The sequence below is a fragment of the Heterodontus francisci genome, chromosome 22 (genome assembly GCF_036365525.1).
Source record: "Heterodontus francisci isolate sHetFra1 chromosome 22, sHetFra1.hap1, whole genome shotgun sequence".
Taxonomy (NCBI): Eukaryota; Metazoa; Chordata; class Chondrichthyes; order Heterodontiformes; family Heterodontidae; genus Heterodontus; species Heterodontus francisci.
The window spans coordinates 58,044,182-58,060,568 of record NC_090392.1 but is presented as its reverse complement, the minus strand read 5'-3'; the positions used below and the strand labels follow the sequence as shown (position 1 = coordinate 58,060,568).

General features: G+C 41.4%; 1 protein-coding gene across 6 annotated transcripts in view; it reads right to left on the bottom strand.

Moving 5' to 3' along the window:
• Positions 1 to 13,979, bottom strand: part of LOC137381380 (sialic acid-binding Ig-like lectin 13) — a 213,867-nt gene extending 199,888 nt beyond the window's left edge. Inside the window, exons 1-5 of one of the 6 annotated variants that reach the window (XR_010977165.1) lie at positions 13,624 to 13,928; positions 12,609 to 12,956; positions 6,764 to 7,066; positions 3,179 to 3,487; positions 1,935 to 2,036 (exon numbers count right to left, since the gene is read on the bottom strand). Coding sequence is in view for 5 of the 6 variants with exons in the window: in XM_068053878.1 (XP_067909979.1) it covers positions 1,935 to 2,036; positions 3,179 to 3,487; positions 6,764 to 7,066; positions 12,609 to 12,956; positions 13,624 to 13,672 (1,111 nt within the window). In the remaining variant the exon portion in view is untranslated. Of the gene's footprint in view, positions 1 to 1,934; positions 2,037 to 3,178; positions 3,488 to 6,763; positions 7,067 to 12,608; positions 12,957 to 13,623 lie in introns of all 6 variants that reach the window. The other 5 variants (XM_068053879.1, XM_068053878.1, XM_068053877.1 and 2 more) reach the window with 5 other exon arrangements.
• Between the last annotated feature and the right edge of the window lie 2,408 nt (positions 13,980 to 16,387).

The window sequence follows — 16,387 nt, the reverse complement described above, 5'->3', positions numbered from 1 at the left end:
TTCCAACCAATCTCTCATTATTTAGCTGACCATAAACCTCTTTCAGGACAACCTTAACCTTCTCAATTCCAGTCAAAAACACTTCATCTTCTTAAGTCTCTTCATAACGGTAACTCCTCATTCTCAATAACATCCCAGTGAATCCGAGCTGCACCTCTTCTACTGCTGTTTCTGCGCTTCCTCTAATGCAGAGCCCAAATCTACACACAACACTCTATTTAACCTCTGCCAAGCTAACCAGTCCAACATTCTCTTTTTTTTATTCTATGCCTCCAGATACAAAAGCAAGTATTCCGTTTACAGTCATATAAAAGCAAAATATTGTGGATGCTGGAAATCTGAAATAAAAACAGAAAGTGCTGGAAATACTCAGCAGGTCTGGCAGCATCTGTGGATAGAGAAACAGTTCACATTTTAGGTCTGTGACCTTTCATCAGAACTGGCAAAAGTTAGAAATAGAATAGGCTTTGTGCAAGTGAAAGGTGGGGAGAGAGGAAGAAGAACAAAAGGGAATGTGTGTGATAGGGTGGAGGGCAGGGGAGATTAAATGACAGAGGTGTCATGGAACAAAAGCAAAGGGAGTGTTAATAGTAATTTACAGTTGTTTGGTCTTATCTGCTTGTGGTTTAAATTATTTGTGTATCTGCACACCAAGGTTGCTTTGTTCCTCTAATCTAAAATATTCTCATAAAAAGTCTCTATTTTTACTTCAAAAATGTATCAAATCATATTTTTCTGCATTGAGTTGCATCTATCATCTATGTTCCAATAGTGTAAGCCTATCGTCTGCAGTGTTTCAGACTGCTGATCACAATTTGCCTATCTTCCAATTCTACATGATCAACTAATTTTGATATTCATTCCTCAATTCCTGAAACCAGATCATTTATATACACATATATATAGTGAACCAATACAGATCTCTATGGAATACCAGTCACCGAAAAATGTTCCAGTCCAAGAAACTGCCTTTTATCACTATCCTTTGCTTTCTGCTCTTCGACAATCCTTCTAGCTAATTACATTGCCTTTGTCACAAAGCTCTTGAAACAGCTTAACAAATGCTTTTTGAAAATAAATATAACTTATATCCATCGAAACAAAGCCAGTCTTTTTAGAAATCTGTGTCAACTGGCCCTGGTTAACTCCTGTTCGTAATTTTATCCTGTGTTATGCATTCTAGTAGTTTACTAACAACTGAAATAAGCATTAAAATAAAAGCAAAATACTGCGGATGCTGGAAATCTGAAATAAGCATAACTGGTCTCCAGGTTTATCTCCATTTTGAAGAATGGTATTTCTTTTGTCACCCTCCATTCACCTGGCTCAATTTTCTTTACCAATGAGATTAGAAAATTGTCAAAGCCTTTTATATAACTTTTGCAGCTTCCTTCAGATATGTGAGCCTTCAGGTCCCTTTGATTTGTTTATCTTTATTTTCAATATATTGCCATTTCTAGTCAAATATTGGAAAATACTACTGCAATAGAAATATTGGAGGATAGTTCCTTTTACCTCTTGTATTCTAGTCTAACCATGACTGCTATATATTTGCCATTTGGTAACTAATAAAAAATGTTGGTTACATATTTGTTGCAAAAATAATATAATAGTTTTGTCTTTATCAACAACTCATTGTGTTACTTAATTTTCTGGCATAGCAAAACATCATTCTGGTATAACATTCAGAACACAAGTGATGAAATTTGGAATGTTTAAAATGATCTGCTCTAATGCCCTAGTTGGCATGAACAGCCTATATAACAGTGAAAGACTGGAACATGAAAATAATCTGACAAGCAAGAACACTTACACATCATTGCAAAGGGCTGTATAATCACACCGGCTAGTGAAAACCACATCATTTTACAGCTCGCTATTGATGTCAATGCTAAGGTTAACACCTACAACCAATGACTTATTTCAAGTTTTACCTTTAAATTGCTTCTTCCAAATCAGACAAAAGTATATTGTTGCCACAGCGATGAATCCAGTGACAGCAATGAGTAGAACTAGAATGGGAAGCAACAAAGGACCTGTGAAAGAAGTAATAAATAATAATGAAATCAAAAGTAATGACAACAGTCACAACATCTAAACACAATTTACTGTGTATCAAACACTTGCAGATATTTTTGTTAGACATGAAAAAATATTATATCAATGCAATTTTTTAATTTTTCTTTGACAACCGCAGAACCATTGTCTTCAGATTCCAAAGCAAGTTTGGTGCCTGATGTGCAATGCAGTTAATGGATAAAATTGCAGCATGTTAATTTTCCATTTACTTTGCCCAACATTAAAAAGCACTGTGCAAAAGCAAAGTACCAGTGTTATGGCTAAAAACAAGTGGTGTCAATCATGGACCAAAATGCTTTAATCTGTAAGTTGCTAGCCATTGATAATGTCTTGGGAATGAGATGTGTTATTTACTATACAAGTGTAGTTGAAAGTAGAACAAATATTACAAACCTACAAATTCTGAGACCAAGAAAGAAGATGCTACACAATGGGCTGAATTAGTTTCAAAAATGGTGCAGCGCACGTGAGAGATGTGCGCCGCTGAGCCACTGAGATATCTAGCACGGCAGCTCATTTACATGGAGGGGGCGGAATGCCCGCCCCCAATGACGTAGAGGGGGCAGGCGCTCTGTCCCCAGCAACAGTGTCCAATGACACCGCACAGGCGCCATTTTTAAAGGGCTTCAAGCCTTTCAGGGCCATTTAAATTTTTAAAGGTTCCGGTCTACAAAAAGGAAAAATAAAATTTTAATAGCACTTTGAATCACCTCTCCCAACCGTTTCCCCCTCCCCACCAGTGTTCCACCTCGGATCACGAACGGAGACCCAAAAGCAATGGAGGTCTGGCAACCGGCCAGAATATCTGTGTGGGATGGCTGTCAGTACAAGGTAAGTGATTATGCATTAATTACCATGTATTTAATTATTTAAATTGAGGTTCCATTGTTGAGTGGCGGGCCTACGACGAAGCCTCGCCAAGGTCAGTAATATGGGACCAGGCCTTCCCAGCGTCAAGGCCCATGGCAGGTTTTACAGGCACCCCCACCACAACCCCCAACATCAGGGGGCTGGTAAAATCCAGCCCAATTAATCTGTGCTCCCATTTTCTAAAAGTAGTTCTTCTGCAACAGACATTGAGAACTCGATGTTTATTTACCTTCCTTCTCAGGTTTTATGCAAACACTTGCGTTTCTCCAGCCATACATGTTGTTTGCAATACACCAATAGACTCCGCTGTCTTCAGACTGGAAATTTCTGAACTCTACTTTTGAACTATTTGATCCAGCTGGTAATTGTAACATCTCAGTGTCTTTCACCCAGATCACAGTGGAGGCTGGGTTACTATCCACAGAGCATCTCAGTTCCAGGAATGAGTCAGTAGGGACGAGAATGGAGCTACTGGTCCCAGGATGGTAATCGTTTCTGTTGTTCAATCTGTACATTATTATGGGATCTTGTGGCCCATCTAATAGTAGATAATATACACTTAATTTTACATCAAAATAATATAATTAACACATATCTAGATACAGTCTAGCTAGTTGACAAGAACTTGTCTTTAGATAGGGCATTTCTGACAGGAAAACATTCTAAGGTGCTTTACAGGAGTATAATCAGCCAAACACAGACACCGAGCCAAAGAAGAAAATATTAGGAAGTGCAACTGAAAGGTTTTAAGGATTGCCTTAAAGAAGGAGAGAGAGAGGGGCAGAGAAGTTTAGGGAGGGAATTCCAGAGCTTAGGACTTAGAACACTGAAGGCACAGCCACCAACAGTGGTGCGAAGGAAGTGGGGGATGTACAAGGCCAGAATTGTAGAAATGTAGAGTTCTTGGAGGGTTGTAGGGCTGAAAAACATTTACAAGGAGCAAGGCTATGGAGTCATTTGAACATGAGGATGTGAATTTTAAAATTGAGGTGTTGGTGGACTGGGAGCCAATGTAGGTTGCTGAGCAGAGGGGTGATGGGAGAGCGGTAGTAAGCATGAGTTCGAATACATGTGACAGAGTTTTGGATGTTCTCAAGTTAATGAAGGGACAAAAAATGGGAAGCTGGTCAAAATAGCGTTTGAATAGTCAAGTCTGGAAGGAACAAAAGACTGAGGGTTTCAGCAACAGATGAGTTGAGACAAAGGCAGATACAGGTGATATTATGAAGCTGGAGATAGAGAGGTTATAGGGTTGGAAGCTCAGCTCAGCATCAAATAGAACACCAGGATACAAAATATCTGCTGCAGCCTGAGACAGTGACCAGGGACGGGGATAGAATTGGTGGAAAAGGAACAGAGTTTTTGATGGGTGTGTGGTGGGTGATGGGGACAAAGAGAATGGCATCAGTCTTTCAGATATTTAACTGGAGGAAGTTGCAGCTCTTCCAGAACTGGATCACGGACAGGTTAGTCTGACAACAAAAATGTAATGAAGGGGTAATGTGATAGGTGGTAAAGTAACGCTGGGTGTTGTTGTGCACACATGGAACCTATTTCTTTGGATGATGTCAGTAGTGAGCAGCATGTAGATGAAAGATAGGAGGGGTTCAAGGGTAGATCCATGAGAACCCTAAACATGATTGTGTAGAGTAGGTAAGAGTGGGAAAAGGTAAGGGCAGTCTAATTCAATTGGTTAACAGAGGAGAGGCTTTGTGGAATATGATGTGGTTGACCATGTCACAGGTCACAGTGAGGTTGTGGAGAATGAGGAGGCATTGTGCATCACAGTCACAGTGGATGTCATTTCTGACTTTGATATGGCCTGTTTCAGTGCTCTGGCAGGAGTGGAAATGCATTTGGACAGGGTCAAACATGGAATTGTTGGAAAGATGGGCATAGATGTGGGAAGCAACATGTTCTAAGGCTTTGGTGAGGAAAGGGAGGTTGGAGATGGGGATAGTAAGTTGCAAAGACATGGATGGGTTTTTTGAGGAGGGGGTGATGATGTGAGATTTGGCAATGCATAGCTAAATCAGTTGTGCGTCTGTGAGTGTGCCTCGGAGTTAAAGCAGTGAAGATAGGCACTGTACCAGGAGGAACAACTAAGATGGGAGAGAGTACTGGCAGAATGGCATCTATGACATAGCTGAGGATGTGATTGAACAGATCTATAACTCCAGAAGCACTGTGACGAATGGAGGGCCAAAGGATAGATAGTTGGGAGTTTAAAAGTGCCATTGAAATGCCTTAGAGGGAAGTTATTTTCAAAAAATAGACACCAAAGGAAGAGGGGTTGGAAGTAGAAGGAGCATGTGAGTGGTGAGGGATACTAGGAAGTGATCAGAAATGACCTGGTCTGTGAATAAGATGGCGGGAATAGTGAGGCCACATGATATGGCAAGGTTGAGCTGGTAGCTGTGAATATGGATAGGAGAGGTTAAGGGAAGACAGGAGAATAGTGAACTAAGAGATCAAGGTGGGTTATTGAGATGAAGATTGAAATCATCAAGGATGAGAATCAGCTTGGTGCAAAAGCTGAAGGAGGAATGGAGTGGGGCTTTGATGGGTGGTACAGCATTAAGATTTTAAAGGAGAGACAAGAGAAGTAGAATAAGATGATGCGGCAAAAGGTGCCAGAGATGTAAGTGGACAGACCTAAGTGAGATTTGGTGATAAGGGCCACATTGCGATTGTGGCAGGTGGTGGAAGGCATAGCCAGGTGAACAGGTTTCAGTAATGGGCAAGGTGTTACCCAAGTTTCCATCAAGGCCATCAAGTCAAGGCGGCACAGTGGCGCAGTGGTTAGCACTGCAGCCTCACAGCTCCAGTGACCCGGGTTCAATTCTGGGTACTGCCTGTGTGGAGTTTGCAAGTTCTCCCTGTGTCTGCGTGGGTTTTCTCCGGGTGCTCCAGTTTCCTCCCACAAGCCAAAAGACTTGCAGGTTGGTAGGTAAATTGGCCATTATAAATTGCCCCTAGTATAGGTAGGTGGTAGGGAAATATAAGGACAGGTGGGGATGTTTGGTAGGAATATGGGATTAGTGTAGGATTAGTATAAATGGGTGGTTGATGGTCCGCACAGACTCGGTGGGCCGAAGGACCTGTTTCAGTGCTGTATAACTAAACTAAGCAATCACCCACAATAGGATCATGTACAGCAAGGGCCTTGTTCACAAATGAAAATATATTTTGGAGGGAGAGGATTATTGATCTGCTGGCACAGTCCACCAGGTCAGCGGAAGGAGAGTGAGCAGGACAGGAAGCAAGTTAGTAGCATTAGCCCTCAGCAATGGATTGGGTGCAAATATAGGCAAAGAAAACAGGATAGGGTAATTGGGTTTGCTGCTCATGTGGAGGCAATGACATGTCTCGATGTGCCCTCCAGAGATTGTTGGAAGAGGCAGAGAGCGAGAAGCTGTCGGTTTGTCTAAGATAGACTCAAGCTTGGTAAGAGCAGCTGGAGAGTAGGAAGATAAAGTAATAGGGGATTCGGTTGAATAAAGTACCCGAGAGGGGAAAAATGAAAGGAGGTGTGACTGAATAACAGGAAGGAAGACAGGAGAGAAGGGCCCAAGATGGGTAAAGAAAAGAGAAAGAAAAAGGGAGATAGAAGTAATGGGATCAGGTCTGGCATATCAACCAAAATGGACACAGAGAAATTCAGATTGCATAGGCATGGCACAGATAAGGGTGCATATGTGCTGGTTGTAAACACGGAATAGGAACAATAAGAGATGGTCAAATGTTAAAGTCAGAATCTTTACCATTACAGAGAATAATACTAAGTATTTAAAATTCTAAAGATCATACTTACACATAACATCTAGTTTGATCTGATTTAATACTGGCTGTCTGAAAGTCACATGACTAATCTGACATCTACAAATAGCTCCATGGTCTGTCACTTTAGGAATGATCTCAAGCTGGCTGGTGGCAACAGGTGTACCATTAACAGTTCTTTTTGAGGTCAGTGTAGTAATGTTTGTCGAGCTGTTTATTCCATGGCATGCCCAAGTAAAGGAAATATTTGCAGAGTACCACCCTTTGGCAGAGCAGGTCAGGTTGTACTGACGTCCGGCAACTAAAGCACCATCCACAGTGGAAACTTCGGGAAGTTCTAAGAGAGGACAAAACATAATATATGGAACTATAAAGACTTTATCCTTCTCTGTGAATAAGATTTATTAACATCACAAACGACAACAGAAAATGCTGGAAATACTCAGCAGGTCAGGCAGCGCCCTTGGAGAGAAAAACGCAGTTAACATTTCAGGTCTGTGTGACCTTTCATCTGATGAATACATTCTGAAAATGTACTGAGTGTCATAATGTAAAATCACTTATAGTTGAATGAATAGTTAATTCTATATATAAAAATACTTTGCTGTACTTTCACACAGTGCCGGTTATTTTGGTAAAATAGAGACACATCGTTAGTTAAAGTAGCCTTTTCCCTAGATTGAATCAAAAATAAAATATATATTAGAGAATTACACTAATGTCACTCTAGATCACTGCTCGATCAGGATCTTATACTGGGATTTCTCAATATCAATCATCTAATCAGAGTAACTCACATACCATAGTCCTATGCTCTACTTTACCTACTGGGTTACACGAATGTCACATTAAGACAATTTGATGGTGGATTAGTGGTAGCAGAAGCTTGTCTTAAATGAGTATATGTTCATCAGTCTACATTAAAATTCTTCTCTGTGACAAATTTCAAGAGAAGCCAAGTCTATATAAGGTACTTTGAGTACTGCAGATGATATATTTCTGTCACCTTATGTTACATACTTCATACTTGGCCTGGGAACAGTAATTTGTGTTAAATTTCCCTAATGTGACATCTTGTAGTTCTGCTCCAGTGACATTAGCAACAACAGGTGCCCAGGAATTCCCAAAGCCTTGTGCAAAAGGCAGAGCGTAACACAGCAGGAGGCTTATCGGAAAACTGCAGTACACTGACACTGGTTTCCACTCATTAGTGGAAATGGAGAGAAAATCATTTGCAATTTTCCAATAAACCATTTGCTGCAGCAAGGGCCCCGTCAATGCTACTTGGCTTTGAAAAATTCTTTCCACTCATCTTTTCACAGCATTCAATTTTGATGACATGACTGGAAATTCAGTAGCACTCACCAAGTTTGTTTTGACATAAACTGAATATAATACGCTTGTTACATATACATAAAATTGTTTGGCATCTTGCATTTTAAAGCTGGAGAGAGCATTTATTGATTCAAAATATTTATGAATGGTTAAATCATCTGTTGAATATTTTCTTTCAATACCAACCTTATTCGATGGAGATCAACTTCATAAACACGTGTGTGAATTTATGCTCTTTTTCCCTTAGTTCCTGTGATTACAAGAGCTGAACTCACTTGAATCTCTTTTCAGCTAGGAAAGCATGCATTAATATATAATATATAGATTCTTCAGCTGTTACCTATCAATAATTGAAATAAAAGTCCTGTATCTAGCATCACCTCTAATTGTTCTAAACACCAGAGAGTATAAACCCAATTTACTCAGCCTCTCGTCAAAGGACAACCCTCTCATCCTAGGAACTAATCGAGTGACCCTTCGCTGTACTGCCTCCAATGCAAGTATATCCTTCCTTAAATATGGAGACCAAAACTGTGCATAGTAATCCAGGTGTGGTGTCACCAAAGCCCTGTACAATTGTAGGGAGACTTCCTTATTCTTGTACTCTAATCCAGTTGCAATAAATGTCATTTGCCTTCCTAATTGCTTGCTGTACCTGCATGGTAACTTTCTGTGTTCCTTGTATGAGTACACCCAAGTCCTTCCAAACATCAACATTTACAAATCTCATGTCTTTAAAAAAATTCTGCTTTTCTCATTATTACCAAAGCGAATAACCTCAACTTCTCCACATTATACTCCATCTGACACCTTGTTGTCCACTCACTTAACCTGTTCATATCTCTTTACAGCATCTTTGTGTCCTCCTCACAGCTTACATTCCCACCTAAAATAAAAGCAAAATACTGCAGATGCTGGAAATCTGAAATAAAAACAAGAAATGCTCGAAATACTCAGCAGGTCTGGCAATATCTGTGGAGAGAGAAGCAGAGTTAACGTTTCAGGTCCGTGATCCTTCATCAGAACTGGCAAATATTAGAAATGTAAAAGGTTTTAAGCAAGTAAAGCGGGGTTGGGGCAAGAAATAACCAAAGAGAAGGTGTTGCTAGGACAAGGTCACTGAGAATAACTGACCAAAAGGTCACGGAGCAAACATACCATTAGCCTTTGTTCCATGACCTTCTGGTCAGTTATTCTCTGTGACCTTGTCCTATCAACATCTTCTCTTTGGTTATCTCTTGCCCCACCCCCACTTTACTTGCTTAAAACCTTTTACATTTCTAATATTTGCCAGTTCTGATGAAGGGTCACTGACCTGAAACGTTAGCTCTGCTTCTCTCTCCACAGATATTGCCAGACCTGCTAAGTATTTCCAGCATTTCTTGTTTTTATTACATTGCCACCTAGCCTTGTATCATCAGGTGACCAAAGGCTTGGTCAAAGAGGCATGTTTTGAGAAGTTTTTCAAAAGAGGAGAGTTGGAGAAATTTAGGGAGGATATTTTTATTCATTCATGGGATGTAAGTGTCACTGGCAAGGCCAGCATTTATTTCCACTCCCTAATAACCCTTTGAGATGGTGGTGAGTCATCTTCTTGAATTGCTGCAGCCCATGTGGTATAGGTACATCCACAGTGCTGGTCGGGAGGGAGTTCCAGGAATTTTGCCCAGCTACAGTGAAGAACGCTGATATAGTTCCAAGTCAGGATGGTGTATGGCTTACAGAGAAACTTGCATGTGGTGGTGTTCCCATGCATCTGCCACCCTTGTTGTTCTAAGTGGTAGAGGTTATGGTTTTGGAAGATGCTGTTGAAGGAGCTTTGGAGTGTTGCTGCAGTGCATCTTGTAGATCCAGAACTTAGATCCTAGAAAGCTAAAAACACAGCTTCCAATGGTGAGACAAAGCAACTCAGGGATGCACAATAGGTCAGAATTGAAAGAATGCAGAGTTCTCGGAGTGTTGTTGGGCTGGAGTAGGTTACAGAGTTGGAAAGGGGTGAGGGCATGGATGGATTTAAAGAAAAGTATAAAAATTTTGAATTCACGACATTGATGAACTGGGAACCAATGTTTGTCAGCAAGCACAAGGATGATGGGTATATGGAATTTGGTGTGAACTCAGATACGCATTGTACAGAATACCTCACGATAGGCAAGGACGTGGAAAATCTACCCTTTTATATGCGACAGACATGAATAATGTAACCAATAAAATAAAATGTTCTCTTGGACAGTCAATGGAGAACTAATAGAAAATGACACATAACCCAAATAATACACTGCGAGGTACGAAACTCAAAAGGAAATAATTAGCCAAAATAATTATAGAAATCTATGTATAACGACAATTTGTCATCAACACTGCTAACACTGCTCTTTTGAACAACTGCATTGGCTTATTGCCAATGCAGCTAAAATTCATTACTTTCTCTGAGAAATGAGTTTTCCATCTGTATATGTAATGCAATAAATCAGCTTGACAGCATTCATTAATTATTATTCATTAGTGTAACACTCCTTCTGTATCAGGATCAGTATTTTATGATGTCAGTAGGCACTGCGAACAGCTTGCGATTCCTGGCATGTCCCCTAAGCCTGAAGCTGTACTCTTTACATGACAAGTCTCATATTTGGAATCTCCTGTTGGATATTTCTTTACAACTTGCTATTTATCACACATTTGTCCATTTTCATTGTAGCTTGTTGATTATATGACTTGATTTTGATTAAGCGTTTGAACCAAAACATTAACCTAGTTCTTCTCTTTACAGATACTGACTCACATGCAGTGTATTTTCAACATTTGCAGTCTTTTTATTTGATTGGATTATTGATTTTATATTATTGGTCATGTACTGGAATAATGGAACTGCAAGGCTTTAGAGGACAAAATCTCGGAAATGTAACTGAACATGGAGGTAAGATAAGCAAGTCTAAAACTATAACTAACCCAGTCTTCTTAACTAGACATGTCTTAACAATTGTAAAACTGGCTTGTGGTATGAATAGAATAGACAATGAAAGTGGAAGAGATACAGAATGCCTTTCAGTGATGGCCTTCATACGTACCATTGACTCTACAGCACAAGTCATCACAAACCATGTTCAGAGAACATCATTCAAAACATGAGCACTGGTTTACCTCTTGCATTCTTCTAGATAGCAATACCTGAATAACCTGGTTCTACATTGTGCATGCTTGTTAATAGTGTATGATTCCATAAATGGTTTGGTGCAAATGTTATAAAAGCAAAACATTACGGATGCTGAAAACCTGAAACAAAAACAGAAAATGCTGCAAATACTGATCAGTTCTGATGAAATCACACAGGCCTGAAACGCTAACTCTGTTTTTCTCTCCAAAGATGCTGCCTGACATGCTGAGTAGAACATATAGAACATAGAACAGTACAGCACAGTACAGGCCCTTCGGCCCACAATGTTGTGCCGAACCTTTAACCTACTCTAAGATCAAACTACCTACATACCCTTCATTCTACTATCATCCATGTACCTATCCAAGAGTCGCTTAAATGTCCCTAATGTATCTGCTTCTACTACCACCGCTGGCAGTGCATTCCACGCACCCACCACTCTCTGTGTAAAGAACCTACCTCTGACATCTCCCCGAAACCTTCCTCCAATCACCTTAAAATTATGCCCCCTGGTGATAGCCCTTTCCGCCCTGGGAAAAAGTCTCTGGCTATCCACTCTATCTATGCCTCTCATCATCTTGTACCCCTCTATCAAATCACCTCTCATCCTTCTTCGCTCCAATGAGAAAAGCCCTAGCTCCCTCAACCTTTCTTCGTAAGACATGCCCTCCAGTCCAGGCGGCATCCTGGTAAATCTCCTCTGCACCCTCTCTAAAGCGTCCACATCCTTCCTATAATGAGGCAACCAGAACTGAACACAATATTCCAAGTGTGGTCTAACCAGGGCTTTATAGAGCTGCAGCATAACCTCGCGGCTCTTAAACTCAATCCCCCTGTTAATGAAAGCCAACACACCATATGCCTTCTTAACAACCCTATCAACTTGGGTGGCAACTTTGAGCGATCTATGGACATGGACCCCAAGATCCCTCTGTTCCTCCACACTACCAAGAATCCTGTCTTTAAGCCTGTATTCTGCATTCAAATTCGATCTTCCAAAAGAATCACTTCACACTTTTCCAGGTTGAACTCCATCTGCTACTTCTCAGCCCAGCTCTGCATCCTGTCAATGTCCCGTTGCAACCTACAACAGCCTTCCGCACTATCCACAACTCCAGCAATCTTCGTGTCATTTTCAAACTTGCTAACCCAGCCTTCCACTTCCTCATCCAAGTCATTCATAAAAATCACAAAGAGCAGAGGTCCCAGAACAGATCCCTGCGAAACACCACTGGTCACCGAGCTCCAGGCTGAATACTTCCAGCATTTCCAGCATTTTCTGTGTTTGTGTTGGTGCAAATGTTGTTGCATCCATAATTAATACACAATACTATAAATCTATAGAACATCAATGTCTTTCTACTTATTACAAGATAGGCAAACATTTTACCGTATATTTGTATCCGTGTACCTGGTCCTTTTCTCTCTAACGGCGGATAGACTGTTGGTACATTCACTGCACAGGTATAATTATTATCAGAGTGATCAAAAGAAACATCTTCGATCATCAGTGAAACAACACAGCGGCTAAAACCGCCTGGTGGAATGTCAGGAGTACAGGACAGGTTCTTCGTTTCATAGCGAGTATCAGGGAGCCCTGGAGATCTCCAGTACCAGACTGCATGGACCCAGTGATCAGCAGATCCATTATAAATAAATGTACAGTTTATTTTGACTGATGCTCCTTTCAAAACACTGACCAGCTGCGGCTGGGTTATCTCCCCAATCCACGGGCCACCTGATGGAATAAATAAGTTTGTCATTTTCATTTTGGTTTCAGTTAATAGTTCTTTCAACTTAAATGAGAAAGATCAAAAACTCAATTTAAACAATGTGGAATTTGAGATATCCTCCCAATCGGATCTAATGTTTAAAAACTGTTAAAGTACTTGTATTTTCACAGATTTAATTCTAAACTATGCAACAGTTTGAAACCTGGTATTCTGCAGTAATAGCTTCTTCCTGTTTTGAATTTGTTTTATTTTACACAAACTGTCACAGACTGCTCAGGATGTCACCATAATAATCTATGGGAGATCTTTGCTTCCAGTTCTGTGCAATAGCTGCTATACTCTTGAACACTGTTCAATGAATGACCCACTTTTACTCAAGATCTACACAATTTTAAATAATCTAGCTCTTATCACAGTGTGAGGATTCACAATTAATAATGCAAAACATTATCTCAGCCTAAATATTAGTAGTACAGTGGAGGCTTAACCCAATCACTGTGATGTGGGGCTTTGAACAGAAATCTTGATCAAAATGTATGGTTGTCACTTTGACTCTCTCTCTCTGCAGTTCTACATCTATATAATGCTGAACTATTCTAAAAGAATATTGAATGCTTCTAAATGCACATCCCAGCACCAAGTTGTTACATAATTCTGATCAGAGTAACTTACCTTGAACTCCGGTTTGTAAAATCAAAAGCAGCTTCAGCAGGAGTTGCATCTTTCACTGTTTCTGAACAGTGTTTCTAAAGCTTATTCAACTCGAGACCTGGAACCAGTTACAATATTGTTCTCGGCGTGTTTGAGACATCAGTGCGGATGCACCACCCGTTAAATAACCTGCATTTCACCCCGAAACCGGCAGAAACTGTGAAATGCCATGGCTTTTGGCACAGTAAGGAAGGAAGTTACGTGGGAAGCGAATATATTTTTTTTCTCTCTAAGTAACGGTTCTACCAGATGACGAGGATCTGTGTAAAGGAAGTTAATACCTGAGAGTCTGGCTCAAATACAACTGAATCCTGCTCCATAAAAGCTGACCCAGGGTACTAAATGCTCCTTGGAATGATTTCAACGCCTCTTGTATCACTCCACTACTGTGGGGATGTTGAAAGATTTACAACCACGGTTACATTGATTCAAATCATTATCCATCCCGTGAATACAGTTGCTATTTTCTACCTGCAAACACTTTTACAAAACAAATCGCTCACTTCCTAGAACTGCATCAGTTAAACTGGTCTTAAGAATGTGTGCTTTTCCCCCTTGCTTAGGCTACAGATACCACCGCCCCTCCCACCTCCTCCCAACCATTCTTGTGCCCAAGAATGAAGATTGCATTGATCCTGTAGATAACAGTTTCAGGCCAGGATCTGGGGTTATTGGCGACCTGCAGATTGGAGTGTGCACCTTGATGCATCCCTTGGGCTCTTAATAACATTTTCAATGCTTGCTTAGAGCCCCCAGTCACTGGTGGTTAATTTTGGCTGTTATCAGGGGTGGCTTGGAAATACTGATTTCCTCATAACACTAAAAAGGCTCCATTCAAAGTTTTCACACGGTCTAATGGATAACATCGCACTTTTAAAATGTGGCTTCTCAGCATTGCAGTCTGTGAACTCAAAGCGTGTGAGATGCTTTTTTTGATCAGACTTTCACATCTTGCCTTTAGTGTACTCTGGGGTCGGATTGTGAGCTGACCCCTTCCTTACACTGGCACATTAAGATCAATGTATGTCTGAAACTGCTTTCTAATGGCACATCACAATATAATTGCAACCTAATTGCACTGTCGTCACTGTCGCTGTGTTAATTACCAGTGCTCCACCTTGTGTATAACTGTAACATAGCATTGTTAGGTTTCTGATGGTTTCTGATTGTGGCACTCCCTTGTAATATTCCGTGCACTAAATCAGTCCATTAACATACAGTGTTTGCTCACTCTTATGGAAAGGCTATGTGGGCACATGCTAAAACATTCTGGCAACAAACTGCATTTAGAGAAAGAGGGGAGAAAATAGGCAAGAAAGAATGATTCTGGTTTGGTCCTTTTGGGCATCCTTATCTCGAGGGACAATGGATACGCGCCTGGAGGTGGTCAGTGGTTTGTGAAGCAGCGCCTGGAGTGGCTATAAAGGCCAATTCTGGAGTGACAGGCTCTTCCACAGGTGCTGCAGAGAAATTTGTTTGTCGGGGCTGTTGCACAGTTGGCTCTCCCCTTGCGCCTCTGTCTTTTTTCCTGCCAACTACTAAGTCTCTTCGACTCGCCACAATTTAGCCCTGTCTTTATGGCTGCCCGCCAGCTCTGGCGAATGCTGGCAACTGACTCCCATGACTTGTGATCAATGTCACACGATTTCATGTTGCGTTTGCAGACGTCTTTATAGCGGAGACATGGACGGCCGGTGGGTCTGCTACCAGTGGCGAGCTCGCTGTACAGTGTGTCTTTGGGGATCCTGCCATCTTCCATGCGGCTCACATGGCCAAGCCATCTCAAGCGCCGCTGACCCAGTAGTGTGTATAAGCTGGGGGTGTTGGCCGCTTCAAGGACTTCTGTGTTGGAGATATAGTCCTGCCACCTGATGCCAAGTATTCTCCGGAGGCAGCGAAGATGGAATGAATTGAGACGTCGCTCTTGGCTGGCATACGTTGTCCAGGCCTCGCTGCCATAGAGCAAGGTACTGAGGACACAGGCCTGATACACTCGGACTTTTGTGTTCCGTGTCAGTGCGCCATTTTCCCACACTCTCTTGGCCAGTCTGGACATAGCAGTGGAAGCCTTTTCCACGCGCTTGTTGATTTCTGCATCTAGAGACAGGTTACTGGTGATAGTTGAGCCTAGGTAGGTGAACTCTTGAACCACTTCCAGAGCGTGGTCGCCAATATTGATGGATGGAGCATTTCTGACGTCCTGCCCCATGATGTTCGTTTTCTTGAGGCTGATGGTTAGGCCAAATTCATTGCAGGCAGACGCAAACCTGTCGATGAGATTCTGCAGGCACTCTTCAGTGTGAGATGTTAAAGCAGCATCGTCAGCAAAGAGGAGTTCTCTGATGAGGACTTTCCGTACTTTGGACTTCGCTCTTAGACAGGCAAGGTTGAACAACCTGCCCCCTGATCTTGTGTGGAGGAAAATTCCTTCTTCAGAGGATTTGAACGCATGTGAAAGCAGCAGGGAGAAGAAAATCCCAAAAAGTGTGGGTGCGAGAACACAGCCCTGTTTCACACCACTCAGGATAGGAAAGGGCTCTGATGAGGAGCCACCATGTTGAATTGTGCCTTTCATATTGTCATGAAATGAGGTGATGATACTTAGTAGCTTTGGTGGACATCCAATCTTTTCTAGTAGTCTGAAGAGACCACGTCTGCTGACGAGGTCAAAGGCTTTGGTGAGATCAATGAAAGCAATGTAGAGGGGCATCTGTTGTTCACGGCA